At 44.6% G+C, this 25,023-nt stretch overlaps 1 protein-coding gene across 1 annotated transcript in view; it reads right to left on the bottom strand.

The window, feature by feature from the left end:
- AVPI1 (arginine vasopressin induced 1) overlaps positions 1-21,717 on the bottom strand; it is a 33,907-nt gene extending 12,190 nt beyond the window's left edge. Inside the window, exons 1-2 of the mRNA XM_086922619.1 lie at positions 21,605-21,717; positions 7,294-7,656 (exon numbers count right to left, since the gene is read on the bottom strand). Of these exons, the coding sequence (XP_086778745.1) occupies positions 7,294-7,613 (320 nt within the window). The 5' untranslated portion in view covers positions 7,614-7,656; positions 21,605-21,717. The remainder of the gene's footprint in view (positions 1-7,293; positions 7,657-21,604) is intronic.
- Positions 21,718-25,023: the final 3,306 nt, after the last annotated feature.

The raw sequence follows: 25,023 nt of genomic DNA, 5'->3' as shown, positions 1-25,023 counted from the left end.
GAACTCTGACTCACATGGCACAACGTGAGAACATGCTGGTCAATATGTGGATGCGACCTGCCTTATGCTTGTACTGAAAAGCAACAGTTTCTCTTGTGCTTCTAAGCTTGGGATGATTCTACCCAGTGGGGCCTGTACAACCACCTTCCTGCAGCATCAGAGCTGCCAGGTGGTGTCCCTTCAGCAGGAGAGGGAATGGGTCTGGAACTCCAAACATCAAGGGCACTGAGGGTGAGGTGGGACTGCGCAACTGTTATGGGACCATCTAGACAGTTGGTGGGGGTAAGGAGGTAGGAGGAGAGAAACTACTCAGGAATGAGTCTCCTCCAGCAGGATCTTGCAACCAGTGACTTAGCCAACTTCCATGTTCCCATTTGTCCTTCACCATCAACTATCAGATTCATTTAACTCAATAGTAAAATTCCTAACTTGGAATGCAAATGAGCTCAGTTTTAGAAGGAGACAGACATGTGTCTTACAGAACTTAGTGAGGTCCAAAAACTTATACTGCCGGAAAAGCTGTTGACCTCCATAGAATGTAAGGAGTTATTTAATAAACAAAAGTGGGCTCTATCAACTAACCTGCACAGATCAGGCAGAGTACTCCAAGGGGTTTGCCCTATTAATAAAAAGGAATGCGTTGCAGAAACTCTTAGATTTTAAAACGGACTGCTCAGGAAGATGGATTGTCAGCAATCTAAAATGTAATCATATAACCATTCTATGTGCTGGGTGCTAAGGGATGAATTGTGATGACATAACATACTTAAAAACTCAGGAGCTGACTCTTGTAGAGTCCTCTACGTCTGTAGTTATTGGGAGGGTGGGGGATGGGGGGGGGGGGCAATGACTTCAGTACCTTCTCAAATAGAGAACTGGATAGGTCCACAAAATGAGAATCATCCAGGACTCTGTTGTATCTGGCACTGGAAGGCGGGGCTCTGCAGAGGTTAAAGATTTCATAGCAAGAAGTATGGACACTAATCCAGATAGGACTATATTTCTGTAGATATTACCCTAGTAGATGGAGTCAGAGGGATTAGACACATACTAAAACATCTTTGAGATCATTCAGCTGTTCTTACTTTCCTCGAGCTCCCTGACAAAGATCGACTTTAAACAGCAAATTAATAAGGGATCCAGAAACTGGTCCCTTTCTCCTTAGCAGAAGTGAGCATTAATTTTATTACGTGGATGTCTTCCACATCATGGTTTGGAGGCATGCATTTGTTCAAGAGGTTTGTTTTGCAAACAGCCATCAAATAAAGCTAAAAAAGCCAGTGATTATGTGCTAGGAGATTCAAAAGCTTAACCCCCAAGATATCATACTCTCCCTCAGTCAAAAACTAGAGGAACCTACAAATAGCACATAGAACCATGGTAGAGGAATGATACGAAGTTTGGTGGTAGGCTGACAAAGTGAGGCTTTTTGAATATCGTGAAAGAAGTGAACCCTGAAGCAGGGAACATATCAAATAAATTGGAAAAAATTGAAGGGTGTATTATTATTCTCTTTGGTTTGGTTCGTTCTTAGGGTATCAGACTAATAAATACAACTCTGAGATCATCTGTTGGTATTTATATCACACAGAAAGAGAAGTCAAGCTCAAGAACAAATACCTACATATACCCATTGTCCAAAATTTATGAGAAATCCCAAAGAATAATTTGGAAAATTGTCCAAAGAAATTGATGCTTTGCTGAAGAAGTGGAGAAATCTACCATTTGCTATTAATGGCTGAACCAACCTGGTCAAATTTGTAATTGTCCTTAAGTTTGCTCATTTGTTTTTATACAATTCCAGTCACATTCCCTAGATATAGTCTTAAGAATCCAAGGGAAGTTAGGGAGTTTTATTTGGACTTAGAAATGAGTCAGGTTAACATGGAAACACTTGAGATGGAAGCTAGCAAAGGGTGCACGTACAGACGCGCTCTATTGTGAGGCACTCAAGTGCAAAAAATGTAGACTACTACTTGCATGCCCAGATCATTTATCTAAGGAAAAGCTACTTACTGCCACGAGCAGAAGGGCCATGGCAAGAAGGCTTTTTGTATAAATGTGGTGCCCCGAAACTTTTAATAAAGTTTTGCTTGAAAGTACTGAAAGCAATAAACTCTGCTATATTTTTAGGAAATCAATTGGAATCTGTTAGCACGTAGCATTTGCCTCTATCTGGAACTCTGCATGCACCCCAGAATGTCTGCTCAATAGTCTAAGCCTCCACTTGAACGATGCAGATATAGGATCCTGGGGTCTACTTTCGGTACTGCAAGACCTGATACTGTGGAAGGTGTTAACCGAGATAACCAAAGGAACAGCAGCAACATTTAAATACATACAACTTCTATCATGGTGCGCAGCCCGAAAGCAAAATCTAGGAGGAAGTTAGAATTATGAGGAGCGGTTCCAATTTGGTACTGGGAATTGATGAGGCCAGAGGATAAGAAAATGAAGAGTGCATACCATATCTGGGAAATATACTAATGTCAGAGCTAAAAAAAATACATGGCAAGTATCTTTGAATTTTCTTTACGCTACAGGTAAACCTGCTCCACTAAAGAAAAAACATGTTTATACCTTGCACAGGATTTACTGGACCACCTCGGAAAATAGCTACGTGTCAAAAACCAAGCACCTTGCTGTAGAAGATATGGAAACACCGATTCCAATGATTAGCCCATTTTATAAGCTAGAAACACTGATGGCAATGATGAGCATATGTTTATAAGTTGCCATTGGCGTAAAAGGTTTTGGGATACTATGATCATATGTGAGGTCTGGACCATGAAATCAAGGTAAGCCAAACTTTAATTATATTTGGAACAGATATTTCTTTAAACCTGCGTCTCCATGGCTCATAGAGGAGTCTACTTTACTATATGATCTTTATGGTCAGAAGAGATATTTGTATAAAATCGGCTCCATCCTAACCCTTCTTCAAGAAGTAAGGTGATAGAACGCACCAGAAAAGCGAAAATATATTGCCGAGCAAGCAATAATGTTAACAATGGTTGGGCATGGTTAAGTCGAGCAACGCAGTGAGAAATTAATGCCTGTACGATGATTACACCAATCCAAGCTGAACTGGGCCAAGATAATTTTGTCTTTGGTGTTTCTTTGGCAAATCATGTATCAGAAAGGAAAAGGCAGCTCCAGATAGATCTGTTAGACATCTGATAAGAACAAAAAAGGGTAAAGAAAAGAAACACCTAATCTCAAAATAAAGGGCAGCAAGACGATTGTTTGTGCTAGACAGAGAATATGTGTTGAACTAAGTATCTGTGGCATGTCTAGTGTTTAGATTTTTGGGAGAGAGGGTGCCAATGAATACAAATATAAAAACATTACGGTTTATATGGGGTATTGACCTCAAGTGAATTTGTGAAGGACAGTCTTACCTCTTATCATATGCAAGAACTTTCCTTTGTTGGTCAGTACTCTGGCTAACTTCCATTAGGACAATTCAAATTCTTTATATACTGGATTATCAAAGTACTCTTCAGTGACTGCTAAGATCAACGAGCACTAGCAAAGCCAACAGGTCTCACCTTTAGACCTATTGCCTTTAAGTGAGGCTGTGCAGCAAGGCATTTTTTTAAAAAGAAAATTGAATGTAGCCACCCATGCCCTTTTGTAGCCACACACATGCCTACCAATTAAGGTGGGTCCCTTTCCCTGTTTAGTTAGTGATCCAAGTTAGATTAAAGCAGGTGTGGGCGGAAGCAAACCGGGTTCACGAAAGCAACACAAAGAGCACGGGTGGAGGAGATGAAGCAACGAGCGATAAAGCAACGTGCAGAGGGTGGGGAGGAAGCACACAGGCGAGTAGGAAATGTGGTGGAGGGGGAATACAGAGTTTGGAGGAGAATGAACGGGTGTGAACGGAGGATAAATGTGGAGGGATGCAACACAGACAGTGGGCATGAGAAGGAGAAGCAATAGGCCAGACAGCAACCTGGAGAGGGCAGGGTAGAAGCACACAGGTGAAAAACCACTGGGCCAAAGGAGTACACATGGGCACGCCCAACATGTAGAGGGCCGGGGAGAAGCACAGAGTGCAGAGGGAGAAAAGTACACGAGGGAGAGAGCTGGGAAAAACATGCACTCTCTTGGAATGCCTAACCCAAAAGAAAAAAGTACTTCTTGACAAACAAGCAGAGGAAGCACAGAAGCTACCCAATCAAATGTGATGGTAAAGAGGCAATGCTCCATGGGAATGCTAAACACAAATTTGACAAACTGGGACACGAATAAAAAGCAGACAAATGAGTGATAGGATAGCCATGCAATGGTAAACAATAGGCTGACTCCAAGCCCCTGTATGTGTTTGGTACGCCCACAATATTTCTCGCAAAAGAAAGTACATGCACGGTCTAGTAGGCAAGACCTAAAAAAGGCCACAGGGGAAAAAAAACTTTTGGGAGCAGGGAAGATACCCCGATGCAAATACACTTAGTCTTAAAGCTTTACTGGTGAAATGTGGTAGTCTCAATCACTGATGAGTTTACAATCATTGTTAAAAACTTACCTATATTAAAACAGGTCACAGTTTGGGCAAGCCCTGATATTAACAGTTTATACTATATGATTGAATTATATAACATCTGATATATCCAAATCACTTGTTATATGTATTGTATTTGCTAATCTACAAGAGAAATACAACATATTTGGGGGAAACAATGGTTGGGTCAACCAGTGGTTTGTAATTGTTTTTAGGCGGTTTTTTTTAGAGTCAAAGAACTGGAGATGTTTTTCCTCTTGTGCTCCACCATCCCCCTGTGAATGGCCTAACCGAGAGTGAAACTCGAGCTTCAGCTGGGAAGGCGCTGCGTTCAGAGGAGAACTGTTCTTAATTTTTGTTGATTAATTCAGTGAAAGGGGGGGGTTATAGACTTGCTGAAGATGACTGCCATGGGCTCCGTTTGGTATTGATGTTTTTTTTGCTACGCCAGTAGGTGATTAATCTAACAAAATATAGGATTTTGTAAAGCGCATGTTAACCCTGAGGGGTATCTTGGCGCTGAAATAACAGATGTTTATTCTTACCCAACGGTACTTGTTTTATCCACCTCAGAAGGATGAGCGGTTGAGTGATCTGCCAGGATTTTTAAACTGTGACCGAGGAGAGCGACTCCTTCAGTGGATGTGTTTGCCCACAAAGCTACCACACCTGGCATAACAAAAGCTCGTTGTGGGATCCCTGGCCTCAGCAGCAGATCACGTCAGCTATAGCTTATTGTTGCATATTAAGGAAACCCAAATATAAAAGAACCCTGGGGCAAACATCATCACCAAATCATTGACAAATATTCCACATTCTACTCCGTGAAAAGTGAATGCCTAGATGAGAAGATAAACGCACCTAAACATAATGTATGAGGATTATCCAGGTAGCTGTTCTGTGCGACTGCATCACTAATTATATATAACTGGAAAGCTATTTAATCCATTGAACCTCTGAAAACAATGTCTAAGCAAGGAATTTTGAGATGCAACAGACTTAAGAAAAAAGGGTATTCCTTTCCTCAGCATCTCGTCTATTTATAATTTCATACACAATGATACTCGGCACATGCCTTATCCTTCTAAAAATATTCCAAAAGATAGTATGATACATCAGCCTAAAAAAAGTCAAAATAGCACTCCCAAGATGCGCGAAATATATGCAAACCTATATTTTTAGACATTTCCTTTAAGTAGGACTAGATCGAGAGAGAGGGAGGAACGAGGGACTGTAGATATAAAGAGAACATTGGAAGCGCTGAGCATTGATGAATAAGGAACATGCTCTTTCCATTCTACGTATCGGCCTCTTCCACTTACAATGACCAGAAACACACAAGTTGCTCTCATTAGAGGGTCAAGGCCGGAGGTGGTTTGCAAATCATAAATACCCAACTACACACTACACCTTCAACAACATAATAACACCCATTTCAAAATCTGTGTGTATATTATATAAACTCAGGTAGAAATTCTGTGACAGGTTCACCTCGTTGATGTAAACACCAATAACTAAAAACAAAAAAGTACCTCTTCGCTGCACTCTTTCTAACCTCTTTATTGTAAATGGGGTCCTATAGGTTGGGTTGTTGCAACGAAAGCATTAACCCTCAGGCGCATTAAACCTTAGTGATAACATTAAACTAAATATTTAACCTAATTAAAGTTCAATTTAAACTTACTTTAACGCTTAGCAAACTTTCAATTAACGCTTTAATTTAAAGCTTTTGGATTACACCGTAATGATAACATTAAACTAAAGCATTAAACCTTAGGAGAAAACGATGAATTGCTTCCAACTATCCAAAATTGCCCTCGTTTATTACGTCAGGGTTTACATAGAGTGCCGGCCGGCTGGGGGGAGGGGAACTTGTGCTGTAGGTTTAACATGAATTATGTTTATTTTGTTTTCAAGTGCAGTGCATCTCTCATTGTGTGGTCCGATTCACTAGTCTAGATGAAGCTCAACTTTTAGACAGTCATCTGTAGCTTTTCTCTTTGTTGTTTTACCAATCACCTCAAGTGAGCTACTGACCAATAGTAACAACTTCACCTTTAGTTTCTGCTATCAATTTCATTCACTCAGAAGCTGCATGAACTCTAAGATACTACATATATTAAAACTGGCTCAATCTTAAATAAATCATCCAGGGACTCATTCCCTGTTATTGCAATGGTTCGCATGCGCTTTGTAGGAGGTAGAAGAGGGTAAGATTACACCATCACTACCAATAAATGTCTCCAGAGCTACTAGGCAAAGCTGAGCTATTTGGAAATGTTGTGAGGCTTTCTTCATCACCACCGAATTAATATACTTACATTTTTCTTATAACACATTAAACTAGAATGTTGTTGCCAAAATGCTCTACGCATTCACCCCAAACAAGGCTGGGAGGTAGGGTGGATCGTAGTTGTGGACCAGGAGATTTGGAGGAGAGAAGGACGGCAATTAAGATGGAAGGGTGTAAATCTTCAGTGGGCCATGAAAGATCAAATGGGTATGGTGAAAATCAAGAGGCTTGAAAACTGGGAGAGAGAACGAGGAGCAGACTGCAAGAAAGGCAGGTATGGGGGGGGGGGGGGGAGGTCAACCGATTAATCAGCAGCTGAGTCAGGGAAGAGGTGGAAAGAAGTAGAGATTTTAGGGTACAAGGAAGACAATTAATTAATTAAAAAATATTTTTATAGGACAGGAAACAAAAGTATACAGCAATTCTTCAAAAATCTTGCGTGAGTCCATGAACCAATGTCTATGTCAAGAAAAGATTAAAACACAAGCCTTACCAGAGCTGGCTAAAATGTTGAACAGAAAGGACCCCTACACTGTCACTATTGACTACTGGAGTCTCTCGATTTAACACGCGACGATTTTTCTTCCGTCTCAAGTGTTTCAATGCTTCTGCAATCCTTCTGTCCCCTGCATATTCCCAGATAATCCGTGCACGATCTTCTGCTCTCTCGTCACCATTGTTTTGGAAGAGGCTCTGTATCTGAAGCAGCTCCACCCCTTTGAAAATGTTGGCTATGCCCTTCTTCCTTGTTCTGGGTTCAGGCACTTGCAATGTAGGAGAAGGCTCACACACCACAGACGCTGGTGTGCCCATGAGATCGGAAGAAAACAAAATTGCTGGAGGGCAGAATGGAATCCTGTAAAAATTAAAAGAAAAGAAAGGTGTCAAGAGGTTATGTAGATCAATAAGACCCCACATGAAAAGTATGAGCAGTTTTAATGATTTGACCAGAATCCTAATTAAACCTATATGCATACTTATTTTTTACTCTACTACCAAACTTGAGGAACGTGATTGGCTAGCTAGACGGTAGAGAGCCAACATTTTTGTTAGAAAGATAAATCTCTGTTGTGACCAATTCTCAGTTTCACAGATGCCAAAACCTCTATACCATACCTAACTACAACAGGTAGATGGAAGTATATTTATCAGCACTGCAACTGGAAAATAAAACATATTAACAAATATGTTCTGACATCCAAATTAGAAAAGTGTGGGGCTCTGGTATCAGCAAAGAGTATGCTTCAAATGCTCATATCATTACTACATGCATTTATCAGCTTTTAAAGTAGATTTGGATATTCCAACATTCTGGACTTCAAGTAAATGGACACCTTGTGCGACTTCACTAAAAGCACAATCCGGGTTTAAGAGACCACTTCATAACAAGCATTGCAAATGCAATAGGTCTCGCATTAGAAAAGTTGGAGCTATTGGTTTTGTAAATGACATTTTTTTTATGTGTTGGTCTTGAAAATAGCAAAATTAATATCTTTGTTATTTACAATGCCAATACTTTTAACTTTTTCAAATGTGACACCTATAGCATTTGTAATGCCACATGTTTTGTATGTACATGACTTACATGTATTCATATAACAAATACAAATGGCTTTTATTTTTTTAAATAATTAATACTTAAATAAAAGTTCTTGTAATTTATAATAGCAATAGCTTAAACTGTTGTAAATAACTTTTATGAAGAATATGTTCAGTGTATTTTATTGTGACGAAAATGCAGCCACGTCAAAACATGCAAACAAGTCCCCTAAAAAACAAGGATGGAGGGGAAACAGCGGCATAGGGGTAAAGTACGGATGAAAAAGAACATACAAAAAAACGAGACACAGAGACAGGAAGTGCAGGTACAAGGTCACGGGTAAGTCACGCTCATGCCACAGTAAATTAGGCACAACTACATCAGGGCGTCCTTGTTTATCAGCGCATCCCTGTTACTGGCCAGGCACAGACGGAAAGGGATGAAAGGAGTACCATTAGGACGATCGGCTGGCATCAGCTCTCTCCAGGGAAAGACGAAGTCGAGTAATAGTCAGAGACCGGATTACTTACATCAGGCAGCCGCAGGCAGGAGGGAGTAGGGCAACAGGTGCGAGTGGTTCTTTGCACAGTATTCGCACAGGTCAGTGTGCAGTGCTCGGGTTCTTGTGTGTGCAGTGCTCAGTGGGGTTTGAAGAAAAGGAAACTTTACACCTGTAAGGTGTAGTGGGTTTTAACCATACTCCAGTGGTAATTACTGCTGACGTTAGTAGCGTCGTATGTCACTGCTTTGTAAGGGGGTACTCAGTTGATATGATGTTGGTATCTGGGCCCCTTAATTCAGCTCTAATTTGGTACAGAGGTTAAGTTCTGTGAGGAGATAGCGAGCTGCACTGGGGGCGGCGCTGGGGCACCCCACCCGACAGATTAGGCAGGTCCGAGTTACTGGCAAGCAGATGAGGGAGCATGAGTAGGTTTGTGGTCGGCAGGCGCATGGGTGCCTGGGCTGTTAGTGTCTTGTGGGTGTGTGCAGTGTCCGAGCGTGATTTGTGTGCAGCGTTCGGTGTGACTTGTCTGCGGTGCCAAAGTGTGATTTGTGCACAGCATCCTGGCAGGACTGTGTGCAGCGTCTGGTGTGACTTGTGTCCGGTATCAGAGGTGGACCTGTGTGCAGTGTAAGACGAGCACCACCAGGCAGGACACCGCCCAAGTACTAAACAATGAATGCTTCGTGGTCTACTAACAGTATAATGACAAAGCCAACAACCCTGAATTTATTGTTGCAGCGCAACTGAACAGGCATTACAACTGATAACTACTGAAACCGCAGGCGTAAATGTTGTTTATCACATTTATGTCTACCCTATTGGCTTTGCCAATGCAGAGAAAGAACAAAAGGGATTGCTTTGGAAACCACTTTTGGGGCAAATAGGAGACCGAGAAAGTAAATTGGAAATTGCATGATGACTATTTCTCTTTTGTGATTGTCTTTCGCGCGTTCCAATCTGGGCTCTTCCCGCAAGGAGGAATTAAGTACCACATAGCCAATAGCGTCACACGGGGGAGTAATTCTTCTCTGGATGGAGCCAAAACGCCAGGATTGGTGACAATATTTATTCTGTCAACCCAGGCTTATAAAAGCGAGTGACAATCTTCTCTAAGTAGTGCTGTCCAACTCCGAGGACTGGCGAGGTTGTAGTGTTCAGCACGTCATCATTCCTCTGAAATGTTACTAGCAATCAAAGTTCTCTACATGCGATCGTACAGCCAAGACAAACTGCAGAGACGCGAACACACCCACTCATATAACTTTCAAATTTTGAACTCTGGGTGTTGGCAGGACGCCCGATTATTAAAACCGTGGCTCGCAGTCATTTCTTCAGCACATCAGCCTTCCTCGAAGACTGGAGGCGGACGGACCAGAACAGAACGTGCGCCCTCAAACCACTCACGCTATAAACGTGCAATGTTGGTGTATTGGAGGGGAATTTAATGTTGCATTGTTCAATGGCAGGTACAGGCTGAAGAATAAAGTAGTTACTCCCATTTTTACCGTAACAAGTACATGAACAAAATGAAAATTCCTTAGAGAAGTAACCGATCTGACAGACAGATGCATGGAAATGCATAAAGCTACGGTTGCAATACACAACTTGGTAATCACAACCTAAATGTTGAAAGAGTAACAGGATTAGCCATTCAAATCAGAGCTAATCGTGCGTGACTTTCAATTGCATTTTACAAAAGGGCTGTAGGTGTGCCCCCACGTGACCAAAGCAAATGCAGCCAAATCAAGGCTTGATACATGAATGATTCCAGGGGACGCTACTGTAACAAATGAACTCGGGTGAAATTGGGAAGGCTCAGAAAAACAATGACAAAAGAAAATAGTCTCCACTTCCCAGAGTATCTCAAATACTTACAACCTTCATCCGAATGTATATATAGTGCAGCCTGATTTGAAGACAATGGCACCTGTTAAAAACCAGCAAGCGTAGTTCAAAGCGATCAATCTTATTTTATGCCATACAACTTGTCACAACAGGAAACTACAAAGTGCAACAGCTGACTACCACACCACTTTAATATAACGGTGACGCCTGGGGGAGGGTGTGGAAAAGAGTGTCAACATCCTAAAGAACAGCGCTACAGTCTCTTCCAAGCAAGGATAATAACAGGTCGGTTGCGATGCTGGTCTCAAATGATGTTATTATTGCTCGTTCAGACAGAACGAGACTGCTGCTGCAGCTGGCGGAATAATGCGCGAGAGCGCCGGGGAAGCCTTGAGGAGACAGAGAGCAAAAATAAAGGCGAGACGGGGGCATGCTGCGGGCAGGGAGAGAAGAGCATCGGAGGACTTGAGGAGAGAGAGAGAGCAAAACAAGCACGGCAGAAACGAGAGTCACGGCCGGCCGGACGAGAAAAAGCCTTTGATATGCAGCAGGGGGCGGAGTGGGAAGAGCTGATGGCGGCACCAAGCTGGCGATTCCTTGCTGTGCACGCGCATTTTAACTCATTGCGCTTGCGCAATGAGTTAAAAACCACATGCACTTCAAGGAATCGCCGGAGGAATCGCCAGTAGTTAAACGCTGTTTAAGTCCCTATAGAGCTTCGCCAGCTATGCGCAAGAGCGCATCAGCAGGCGAGCCCTAAAAAGGAAACTTATTTAAAAAACAAAACGAAAACAAAGCATTGCCAAACCAATAGGTCTGGGTTTAATGTGCTAATGCATAAAGAATTAACACAACAGAGGGAGAAGTGGGATGAAAGCAAAGGAGTAGACAAATGTGACTATAGTCGTAAAGTGGGCCCTAGTGCAGTTCATTGACAACACTTGAGCTTAGCCAGGCGGATGCACCCAAATACCCAACAGTATTAGCTGACAGATAAATATTTCAATAAGCTGAGCAAAGATGTGACTGAAAAAGCCTCAAGCTGATGCATGAAAGAGGATGGTTGACAAACAAAAACAGTTGAAAGAGGCAGATCCAATGTCCACTCTATGTACAGTGTTAGCAGTAGGTGTGGTGACAGCTGTATTGTTAAAACCCAGACTAAAAAGAAGTTGATGACTTTGTAAGCAGAAGCCTGCAATAATTAATTGCACACCCACAATGCTCAAAACGTTTGCACTCTGGAAACTAGGTAGCCCAAACAGAGGCATAAGACCCAGGTCTGAGCAACTAGGGTTGGCAAGGCCAGATGAGCTGTGTGGGGAGGTTGTATGGGTTCTCCAACAAGGAGAACGTGGCATGGGCACAACGACTGCAAAAGGTTTCTATCTTTTTTTTAAAGGTGAAATATGGTGGAATGAGAGGGAAAGTGATAGTTGACAGCAACACTTCTCATCTTGACAGATGAGAACTGAGCCGTAAACTTAGCTCTGCTAGCATCTTCTGGCAGTGCATCAAATATGTAGTTTAAAATGCTTAGTACTCTTTCAAAAAACATTGGGCTTTAGGAAACAATGCATCGAAGGAGTAAAGGTTGGGAATGGGCTTTTGGCCTACTTTTTAGTCTCTGTGATAGAAGATTCAAAAGAGGCTCAGGGGAGTGGTTGTATTTACCTGCGAGTAATGGCTAGTGGGGTAAAGTAATATAGCTGGTTTGGTTTACCTCTTCTTGAAACATTACAGACCAGCACAACACAATAAAGAGTGTTCTGCCCTACTAGAGTCTTATGAAGGGTCTTATGATTCAAACCAAATACCATCTTTCTCCAGGCGATCAAATTACTTAGGGAACCTTTTCGGATTGTGTGTGTTGCAAGCATGAGACGGGGAGTGACAATGTCCATAAGAAGCAAATAACACTCACTGGGGATTGGTCTATGATGATTAAAGTCATTGCTCATAGTTGCTACTCTTTCAGTCAAGGTGTGGTACAAATCTATGTAAAAAGATGAGGAAGGCTTCTAATAGTGCGATGGCTGCAAGGAGGGAGCTACCGGATGAGCTCCGGGACTAAGATCACAGTCTGTGAAAATCCCGACCGGAACGACCCCCCCGAACGGCACGGTGAGCAACGGGCCCCTCAAGCGATCCTGGGCCCTGTAACCCCTGCAAAACATAGGGATAGACGGCATAGGGGTCGATGCGGCCAACACCGTTGTCCAGGTCCCAATCGAACGGGAGCCCCCCTCCGCCACAACAGGGGACCCGGAACATCACCCTTCCTCAAAGCAGCCCCACCAAAGGGGGAAAGTAAGATTGGCACTCACCTGTGACGGGGAACGGTGGCGAGGCGACCTGCATTGGGGTTGCAGCCCCCAGAAAGTCACGAGCTATGGCGGAAGAGGAACCCTTTCGCCTAACAGCCATCGAAGGTGCAGAGGTGGTCGTAGTCAAAGCGCCGACCACAACGAACATCAGAGCCCGAAGCGGAGACCCCTTTGCAGGTGGGTGCGGGACTCATCGTGGGACCTGCGTTGCGCTTCTCGCCTCTGGGATTGCCTGCCCCCAAAATGGCCGCCCGCTAGCCTCATCCCGACAAAAGGGAGGACACCCAGGCCGGAATCGACCCAAAAGATGCCAGCCTTGGATCGAGGACCCACACAACGACTTAAAGCTTTAGCTATAGCATTGCTAATACTGAAGAATTAGAACCCCAGCTCGCTTCTCGGCAAGTGGGCCGCCTGACCCTAAATGGCTGCCCTGCCCAGACATTAACTGCTCAATTCCAAGGAGCACAACACTCACCGATGCCCCTTGCAAACGCCTAGGTGACCGGAGCGCCCCCTCCCCCACGTGACCAGAGCGACCCCCCCATGATCTAAAGGAGCACCAAAAATCATTGATTCTGCTGAAGAATCTCAAGCACCAGCTCGCTTCTAGGCAAGTGGGCCGCCTGACCCAAAAATGGCCGCCATGCCCAGACATTAACTGCTCAATCAAGGAGCACGAAACCGACAGAGAAGCCCTGCTAAGGACTGAAATAACACATGCAGAACAGACCCCCGATGACCCAGCATTCTCAGGTTAGTGAGGCCCCGCATCCCGCTTCGCAACCACAACTGAAAGAGACGAGGGCTTCTGCACCCCTGGTTCACAATCGTGCCGCCCCAGAGAGGCCTCCTGACAGCACCTCTAATGCCCCCACCCTCCACCCTGCAAGCAGCTCCCCCACCTGACGCAACACTCTCCTTCCCTCGCACAAGTGGGTCCCACAGGAGGAAGACCCCTGATCACCTAGCCAATAGACCACGCCACAAGAGAGACCTCATCGCGCTCTACCCCACTACACACCTCATCGAACAGCCCAGTCTCCACCCGACACAACACTCTCCCCCCTCATACCCGAGGACCACCTCCTCCCCCTGATCAGCTAAGATGCCCCCAGCCTTGCAATTGGACACTTATCCATGCCCTACACCCAACTACCTGACACTCCATGGACAGAACACTTTCGCTATAACTTTCCCCCACAAACTCTCCTGCAAAGCGAAAAAACACTTCAAGCACAAATTAATCAGGCAACATCCTGAAACACTAGTTGTTGACACATACCACTGCACATCTAGAGGGCAGCGGAAAATGGACTTCTTCCATACCGACAGGCTCGACCTCTGGGTCACTATCTTCAACTCTCACCTCCCCATTTTTAAAACCACCATCACTGCCCACAGCCGGAAACTAACAATCTCCCTCCTGAAACACCAGTCCCTGACCGGAGATATTTCCATTACCATTTTTGAGAACGGCACCATCCTAATTCAGGTTAAGGGCGAGAACCTCGAGTTCTTCGACTCCCTCCTCCCCGCACTAAAGAAGGCAACATCACACAACTCACACGATTCGCGGATCACCCCCCCAAATAGCCCCATACAAGCATCAAGCCATCTTATCCTGCACGCGCCTGCTCCCAGAGCCCATCCCTCCATGGTTCGTGAATTCGCTAGCCCTGCGTCCCCCTCAACCATAGCTCCTCCTATCACCCACCCCGCCCCCCCAATCTATCTCACCCAGCCTCCCAGAACTGAGCCCTCCTCCAAACTACAACTGTTCCACAGACCCCCTCCCCCACCATTCGGATCGCTCCTAGATCACAGCCACCCGCCCAAAGAGAAGCCCGACTTCCAAGAAAAATCGATCCTCAGCCCTACCCCGCCAACCCCTAATCAACCAGAGCAGAGCCTCCACACCAGAGAGGATCACTACTCCCATCCTCAAGTGGGCCACAACCCCCCCATCCAGCCCTACTACAGATGAACACTAAGCCAGATTCAGCACCCCCTCCGCCCCTGAACCCCTCTAGAAACGACATGGCCAGTAGGCCCTCACCCATAGGGCTCAGCTCCTCCCTTCCGCCCCTTCTCACCCCCTCACACAAGCTTACGCAACGCCTTGAACTTCTGGAAGCTCAGCTCGGAAACCCGATTCATGGCCTGAAGGAAACCCTATCCACCCTAGGGAAAATCCATCTGCCCACCACATACTCCGAAACCCCCCCCCCCATCCCACCGCAAACTAACCCTGCTCCCCCCCTCAGATAACGATTCCTCCCACCCTAGCTCAAGCTCCGCCGTTGATCTCTACATCTAAATCCTTAATCCAAGTTTTTACTGGAATGGGTAGGGACCCTCCCCCCCGAAGAGCCACCAGACCCCCAGCGTACCGATCCTCCATACCCAGAGCCCTTCCTGGCATTCAGAAGCCAAAAGAAGAACCTCCCATTGATTGCATGCTCATCAACAGCAGATCTGCTTCCAAACACGCTACTAAAATTGCAAAGCCATCCTCTCCCATGACCTAGATGTAGCTTTCATCACGGAAACCTGGCTGAACACCCTGTCTTACCCCAACATGGACATGCTGGTGCCGCCGGTTTCTCAATTATCCACAAAGACAGACTCGAGCACAGAGGTAGTGGCATAGCAATCATTCACAAAAACGACCTCTCCATCTCAGAAAGTCCCTCGTGCCTTTATAATTCCTTCGAATGCCTATCGGTCAACATCAAATCGCGCACAAACAGTTCTCTACAATGCCATCTTCTGTACCACCCTCCAGGCAACCACAACTAATTTGGAGCACAGCTCTCGGACCTGATCACCCAATGCGCTCTCAGCAACGACAACAGCATAATTCTGGGCGACCTTAACTTAAGATGGAATGAAACAAAAAACCCGCTCATCCAATCTCTCAACAGCCTACTGCTAGATAACAGTATGATCCAACATTGCTCATAAAAAACACACCACAGAGGAGCGATCCTGGATGCAATCATTTCGGACAGAAAATCAATCACTATTGACTTCATCATTCCTGTGGACTGGTCCGACCACCACATTATTTTTTTTCATGTCAACCAACCGGCCCTAACCAAACCCCCTATTCAGGCCCCTCCTAAATGGGTCAGGAACACAACCCGAGTCCCTCGAGACAAACTAGAAGAAGGGCTAAACACGCTCCTCCCAAACGCGTCGGAGCACCTCTCAACCACTGAACTTACCTCGCTCTACCACTCAGATTTGTCGCTCACCTTGGACCTGCTGGCGCCCCTGAAACTAAAAAACCCAGAAGCACCCCCTCTAGGTCCTGGTTCACCACCGACATCAATGAGGAAAGAAGACACCTCAGAACCATAGAAAGAACTTGGAGGAATAATCCCTCCTCCCTCCATCGTGAACAACTCAAGGCAGAACGCAGAAACTACAATAAGCACATCAAGAACAAAAAGACATCTTTCTTCTGTTCCGCCTTAGACAAAGCAAAAAAACGCCCCAAATAACTTTTTAACATCATTAGGAGCCAAACATCCAAACCGTTGACAACCAACATAGTGGTGTCCAAAACGCACTGCGACAACTTTGCCAGCTTTTTCAACGAAAAAAATCCCCAAAATAGATCTATCACTCAGCCCTAACCCCTCCACACTGACGGAGACCTCGACACTAGCAACAAAAAGCAACACCCCAGTGATCACACCTACTCTTTGGTCCTCCTTCCGCCCCATCCAGGAAGAAGAGATTAGCAAGCTGATCGCCGCCGCTAAACCCTCATCCCACTCCCTAGATCAGCTACCCACGAGCCTGGCGAAAGACTTGAAGCTTACCCTAGCCTCAATCTGGTGTAAGATCATCAATAGTTCACTGAGCACAGGAATCATTCCAGACTGCCTCAAAGTAGGACAAGTCACACTGTTACTAAAAAAAACTGGCCTTGACACTGAGGATATGAACAACTTCAGACCGGTAGCAAACCTTCCTCTCTTATCCAAAATTCTAGAAAGATGTGTTCTTCCACAGTTAACCCAACACCTAGAGAACATCAAACTACTAGACCCACACCAATCAGGATTCAGAAAGAGATGCAGCACCAAAACAGCAATCTTAAATGTCCTAGACGATCTTCACATGTCACTTGACTGATCAATGCAGCCTTCTCATCCTACTTGACCTATCTGCCGCGTTCGACACAGTTGACCACTCCCTGCTCCTCAAAGTCCTCCAGGAGAGAGCAGGCATCGAAAGGATGGTACTAAAATGGTTTTCCTCCTTTTTTCACAACTGCACACAAAGAATAAAAATCAATAACTTTGAGTCTGACCCTCTTCCCGTCAGCAGAGGAGTTCCACAAGGGTCAGTACTCTCTCCAAAACTTTTCAACATATATATGGAACTCCTCACCACACTTCTAAGGATTTCCAACATCCCCTTCCACCTCTATGCGGACGATACACAACTTTATCTGGAAACCACCTCAATCGAAGACATACACAGACTAAATGTCACGCTCAAAGAGGTCCAACATTGGCTCTCAATGAACCACCTCAAACTCAACCAAGAGAAAACAGAAGTTCTCCTCATCTCTAATAGAGACGGAAACCCTCAAATCGATGAATGGCTCAAAGCCATAGACGCCCTCAATGGTGCCCTTGCGCCAACAGACTCTGTGAAATCCCTAAGGATTACCCTCGACCCCAAGCTAGACATGAAAAAACACATCTCAAAAGCCGCCAAAAGTGAGTTCCTAAATCTGAAACTGCTGTACAAAATAAAACCCTATCATAACAACTCGTAAGAGAGGGTCCGAGGGAGGTGTTTAATGACCAAACAGGCTAATACCCCCTGTGTAACTACCTAAATGACAACAAAGCCTGTAGGTCAAGTGGAGCTGAGATATACCATTTAACACTGGTGAGGTTTGCAGAAAAAAGTAATTCAAAAAAAGTAATTCAAAAAAAGGGACTGTCAACTGTTACTGATTAAGTCCTATCAGCCCACCTGATGGCGGAGCCTCATCATCTAGGACTTCCAAAACCAGGTCTGTGTGCAATCACCCAGTTAAATATCAGCAATGCATCACAAGACCAAGGTATGGCTACCACAGTTGTAAGTCCTGATAGTGGGACTGATATGTGCAGTGCAAGAAATTCAAAAAAAGTGAAGTGCATTAAAATGGCTATCAAAGCAAACAAAGACCTTTAATAGTGTTTGCCTGGACGTCAGATTAAAAATAGTGGACTGACAGTGTGAAAGAATCACTGTCTAACTTGCTTGGTAGGAATCAAGACAAAGATCTATACAGGGCCAACATGTTTCTGCCTTATCGTGAAGTATCACTGGCATTCGTCAGGGCCAAGCTATCATCTGCTACTGCAAAGGCACTATAATATGTGCTTAACTAAGAAAAAGAAAAAATGAACATAATAGTGATCAATTGGAAACCGTCCTACCACATCTTCTCAGTATTGTGCTGTTGATGCGATAGGTCATTCCTGTGTGAGAACAAAAATGGAAAAAGAACATTGTAGACATTGCATGTGTATCATCCTGTTCTTTTTCCATTTTTGATGATGAGGCTCCGCCATCAGGTGGGCTGATAGGACTTAATCAGTAACAGTTGACAGTCCCTTAATTTTGAATTACTTTTTTTGAATTACTTTTTTCTGCAAACCTCACCAGTGTTAAATGGTATATCTCAGCTCCACTTCACCTACAAAATAAAACCCTTCCTTCTCCAGAAAGATCTTAAACAGGCCACGCAGGCATTGGTGCTTTCCAGAATTGACTATGGAATCGCAGCACTGACCGGGTCTGCAAAATATCACCTAGGCCCCCTGACCACTACCCTCAACACCGCAGCAAGAATGGTCACAGGAACTAAAAAATATGAGCACATTTCGCCGGCACTCGGGGAACTGAAGTGGCTTCCCATTGATCAACGAGCCAGCTTCCGCACAGCCTGTCTCACGCATAAAGCCTTGCACACAGGTAAACCAGAATATCTGGCCGCCAAACTCAAAAGGGCCGGTCAGTCCAGGAACCTCTGAAGCTCCAACACGCTTCTACTCATCCCACTGAAATCACGGAAAAACAAAACCGCAAATAAATCCTTTGCGGGTAATGCGCCCGAGATTTGGAACGCCACCCCCCCCCCCCCCCCATCAGAATGACCACCTCCTTCCGAAATTCAAGATACTACTCAAGGCCCTCTTCCTAGAGCGCTCTCAATCATAAAGAGTAATCCAGAAATGACTTGGGGGAAGGATAACCAACTCCCCTTCTTGAAACCCCTCAGCCTGGAGATAGGTTCTGTAACTGTGTACATATTGCTCTTAAGTTGGTAAACTGAAGATTACTATTTTTTGCTCTGTTCTCGTTTTCCGCCTAAAAAATTTTTGTTCATAATTGTACATGCTCTGAAGCGCTCCGATGCCCTCGGGTCCAGCTAGCGCTATACAAACCTTCAACAAATACATTTAAAAAGTTATGTTGACCCACTACATTATGTTAGAGAACATCAGCTCGTCAATAGCCATATATAGTAATTATTCACTTACGTGCGCCCATGCAGTATTCCAGTGTAAACTGAAAAAAGATACATTAGGAAACACTTACCCAGATGGGTCCAAAATTTTTGACCACATCAATGTTCTGTAATATGAGAAACGTCATCTTTGATCTGCCAAGCAATGTCACAAATCTAATAATTCAGTATGGATTTCTGCAAAAAGATACAAAATGTGCTAGAATATTTCCCTTGCTCCATGCCTTGCAAAATCCACCTTTAGAAAGATAGTGCGGCTTTGCAAGCTCTTCGACTGCAACCCCATTTACCGAGCACTCATCTCATCCCACCCTCCCCCGCAAAAAAGGTTGGGCGTGTTACATTCCACAGAGTGAATCAATCAATCAATCAATCATTGATTGATTGATTGATTGGAGTGAAGAATCAATGCCAAACTGGCATTATTCCAGTGACATCTTTGCACTGATTAGCCATCACGTAAAAGGTCAGCAGCCTTGACACAAAACACACCGAGATCGACCTCTCAGAACAGATGTGCCTTTTCTTCAACAAGAAATAAATATGAGAGCACGTTCACTATAAATCATGCCTCAATAGTGTGGAACGCCCTTCCTGCTGATCTCAGAGTGGAAGAATACTTTGTAAGGTGTTACATGTACCTATCTCGTGAGATTAATATTCGCTCTGGAGGCACTCTCCACTCTGAGCTCTCCACTTTCCTCCGGCATAATTGGGTTCCCTGTTCCCCTTTTACCCCTTTGCTTAGCAGGCTGGTCAGAGCCATAAACCGGTCATCCATCTCCTGTCAACCAGTTGGCTGGAACGTAACACAAAGATCACCACAGCTTTACGGTCATATCTCGACTATGCAAACAATGTTTGCTCAAAAGATGCCTTCTGACTCTGCTGGGACCCATTCTTCCACCTGCTCAACCTATTTACTTGGTATACACAAAGCTAACATTACTATGTTATGTTTCTAGAGATGTGGCTAACACTGCATTGCCTTTAGTATTGAACACCTAAGTCCATGCTGATCCTATGAGTTGCATTTATGCCAAATCGTCACCCTGCAAAAGTACCTGAGGCAACTACCTCAAAATATGATTAAATAAATATCAAGAAAAAGCCGGCTGTCTGTGTCTGAAAAGAAAAGAAATATAAGACCTTGTTGTCAAATTAAGAGAAAGCAAAAGAGCACAGAATAAAAAAAAAAATATGTATTACTTTCTTTATTTTTTACTTGAAATGGACAATTTCGTGGAGGAAATATTTATTCCAAAATAACATAATATGGACGGGCGGACGAAAAAAGCAAAAGGCACAGACACATTTGACCCTAGAGAATAGTAAGGATCGCAATCTTTGGCGATCATATAGGTACTCTTTTTTTATTATTATTATTTATTATTTGTATTGAATACAACATATAACATTTTTGACACACAAGCTCATCACCGCCTATACATTAAAGAGTACACCGAGCCCATGGCCAATTCAAAAGGCAACCTTCGAACCCAAACCACTCAGCTGCATAGATTATTCGTGCATTATTTCACATAGACACAATCAATCCACGGTAAACTTGCCATGCCCCCCGAATTTTGGACCATTTCTTGGGGCACCCGCTACCTTCATAAATGTGTTTATCTGCTAGCATGCATGTTGCACCAACCCATGTCCTCTTTCCAGTTTTGAAAGGCTGGCCACTCCCTACAGTGTTGCAATATTTCGTTTTACTATTACTTATCCTAAAGTTACCCCCTGAATAGTGTACTCTGGTATTCCATGGTCTCCCCACATAGACGGTATTCATCGTTTTGCGGTGATCTCAAACAGATTGCCCAGTATCTGACCCACACAGTCTCGTATCTCCTCCCAGTAGCCTGTATCTTCGGGTGAGCCCATACCGTGTGAAAGAACATTCCCAGCTGAGAGCATCCACTAAGATAAATCGTATTACACCACAGTACATCTACCTGGAGCTCCGATTACACTCACAGATATACTCTCAGCTTCTGTTACCAGTAAGATAACCACTTCCCCGTTACTCACTTAGATCATCCGTAAATTCAGCCAAATGTCCAGCATGTAAATATTAATTTTCGTATAAGTGCCATTTGTCGGTAATTGTAGCACTTCCGGGTCGACTCGTCCTATACCAGTCAATGCCACGGCTAAACACATTCTGGGAGTCGCCTGGGACTGACAGGACCAGTAATGTGTAAGGTGGCCTAGGATTGGAGTATTCATGGCACCTCAGCCAATCCTAGGGCTATGCACATTATTTGAAATGCTGATTGGCTGCCTTGTCTACACGTACTCTGTCTGAGGCGTTCTCCAGACTCCGGCGTTATTCGGCTAGCCTAGTTATAGTCTGCTGCTGGGCTTCTTTGTGGTCTGTCTGTCTGAGACTGAGTTGAGTCAGCCAGGTGAGGGAAACAAGGGCAAAGGGATAGAAGAAGGGCAAACACCCGCGTTTGAAAAAAAGTCTGAACGTGTGTAATGTAATCTGGGACTCCTGCTTTGGGCCAAGTTCGCGCTGTATAAAAACTGAAAAAAATCGGATAGACTCGGGCTGTTGACCATTTCCCGGTGACTACAGAACGGCGCGCGTGTGGGGTGGTGTTGGCTAGGGCTCGTGTGATAACTCCATCATTTAATGACACTGGATTTCTCAACTTGTGACCCAGGATACAGCATGTTAAATGGTAGTGGAAAGTCTACTTGGGTAGTTATAGCTCTTGGCATGCACGCGACATAATCAATCAATCAGTCATGGGTTTGTTAAGCGCAACTACTCACCCGTAAAGGTCTCAAGGTGGGGGTGGGGTGCAGGTTCCAGTCCATTAAGGAGGGAGTCTGTCGAAGAGCCAGGTTTTGAGGTTTCTTGAGATGGTGGGGAGCGATGTGGTCTGCCAGAGGTGGAGCGGAAGGGCGATCCAGGCCCTGGATGCCAGGAAGGAGAAAGAGCGGCCTCCCGATCTGGTCTTCCTGGTGCGGGGAATCATGGCGTAGGAGAGCTGGACTGATCGTAGGGTCTGTTGGGGTACGTGGAATTTGAGTCAGCTGTTTAGGTATGCTGGTCTGGTGTTGTGGAGGGCCTTGTGTGCGTGGGTAAGCATCTTGAACATATTGCTTGAACAAATGGCATCAAACCCATACAGAGGTTGGCAAGCAAGATAGTTCAAGAGCTGAGCGAGGGGTCTGGCATGGCGCTTAAGAGTTCGAACACGAAACGAGCCTGCAAAGAATTGCAATTTGGATCCTGAATTGCAAATTACAGAAATAACATTTATGCTACACAGATGTACAAAAGCCACATTTGCAATTTCTTATAACAGCGGCAACATCATGGACAGCAGCAATGTAAAGTAACACAGGAACTACATGTTACTTAACATAACATTAACTACATAACTGCTACAGGATGGAGTTACCCTGCTATTTTTAAGTAAGGGTCGGTTAAGGAGACCAAGAGATGTCGTCTTGTGCCCTTATGCTGCAGCTTGCATGTTAGAAATACCGGGTGTAAACTGTCCCAGAGCGTTTTCAATTCCTCCTTCCAATAGTAACATCCCCTTTATGCATGAAAGATGCCCGGTCAAGGGAGTGGTGTATATTTGAATCTTATCTGCAGGGTCGGCGCTAGGCAGTGTGAGCAACTGCCCAGATCCTCGCACTCAGCACACCAGCATGAGGCTCCCGCACAAGTGCAACATACTTGGGGAGAGGATGTGGTCCGTCGACTAGACTGCTGACTTTGGTGCTGGAAACCTGGGTTTGAGCCTCAGGTTTGGGTCCACATCCTGTGATTCTGGGCAAATCACTCAATCTCCCTGTGCCTGAATGTGTAATGTAAAAACGGTGCTCATGTAAAGCGCTCCAATACCTTTGGGTCGAGTTTGCGCTATATAAATATGCAACAAAAAAATACACCTCTGTTCCTCTTGTACCCCTGCCGATCTAACTAAGAGGAAGGTGTCTCCTTGCAACTGGGCCTATGGGAGGGGGCCCTCTCCCCGCGCCTCTTGGGGATGGTGTAGTGAGGCCCAGGGGAGGGAGCCACTTCCTCTTATCCCAGTTGCAAGGAGACATGTTTTTGCAGGTTTACCCTGCAATTAGGCCTCCTGTCTGGATGCCCATTCAGAGACGCTGCGGATCCCTTATGTCCAGCATTTTAGCGCCCCCATAGTTTTAACTTTAAGCCCACAAGCAATTCTCACACTTTCAGCCTGATAGGAGCTGTAAAAGAGGTGCTTGTAGGTAGCAGAAAGGGGAGCTGCGCCCCAGGAGGAGTCTGCACAAAGCAGCTGTGGGAACCCTGAATGTGTCACTTACGTAAATTAGAGGGGCCTCGCACATTCTCTTTCTTCCTGCCCCAAAAATCCTAGAGCCGGCCCTGCTTATCTGAGTAGTAACTGAGAACGTCTCACCTTTATCCCTTCTATTGCTTGAGGAACTGCAAATGTGGATGAAGAACACCAGCAGAACACAATCTAGCTCAAACAGCAAGTTTGACTGTTAATACACCCAGCACAACTTGTTTACTCTCTACATGTAGTTTAAAGATGTAAGTGTTTCTTTCAGTTATTTCTGAGTTAAACTACACACTGGATATGTGGGAAACCTATATATGATTTGTAAAAAAGTAAAGCAAACCAAAAATGTTAATTTCATACACCTATTTGACTATGCTAAATCACCTAATCTGTTTTTGTAAAATAGGCTGATTCAGTTTTAAATGGAGTCTATTATAAGGGTTTACATTATTATTTTGACTCCATTGCCTGAGACCTTATTGTGAATTAAATATGTCAATTAGTCCTCCCCACTATTTTTCTGAGACCTTGTGCCCTGGCTACTTATTATAACATCAGGTACATATTACATAGCATAAAATACCAGACAGCAACTACATAAAATGGAGAGAGACAATAGCAACATAGTATAGACAGTGGCAGTGAAACAGCAGCTCCATAACATAGCAGCTACTATAATACAGCCAGCAAATACATAACAGCTAGGAGGATGTTGGGTAATACTTTGTTTTCTCATGTGTGATGCTGCATTGCTCTCTAGGGGTTTAGGTAACAATGATTCAGCCGTGACACCAGGACGACGACTTTGTTTTTAAGGGGCCTTCTGCACCCCAATCATGGATGATTTTACTACTCAGCATCACAATAGATGCCCCAATTCCACATGCTTTCATTGAGGCGCATAACACCATTCCTGCACCTTTGGTGCTCCCTTACTCCTAGACCTTTACCCATTAACTCCCACCTCGACCCTTTCCCTCCCACTCCCTGGGCTATTAGGGTGTTATTAAGATGCAAAAAGTCAGGAGCAGTGAATGTGCTTGTGTTGTTAGCAGGGGGGTGGGTGGGGGGGGGGGGGCGATATCTCGGACTTTTTACATCCTCTGAATTTCGTGCTGTGTAGCCTGCCATCATAGGAGCTGGGATTAGGGG

This window comes from Lissotriton vulgaris, chromosome 5, assembly GCF_964263255.1.
Source record: "Lissotriton vulgaris chromosome 5, aLisVul1.2, whole genome shotgun sequence".
NCBI classification, from domain to species: domain Eukaryota; kingdom Metazoa; phylum Chordata; class Amphibia; order Caudata; family Salamandridae; genus Lissotriton; species Lissotriton vulgaris.
Note: the sequence above shows the minus strand (reverse complement) of the source record. Positions and strands in the feature narration are given on the sequence as shown.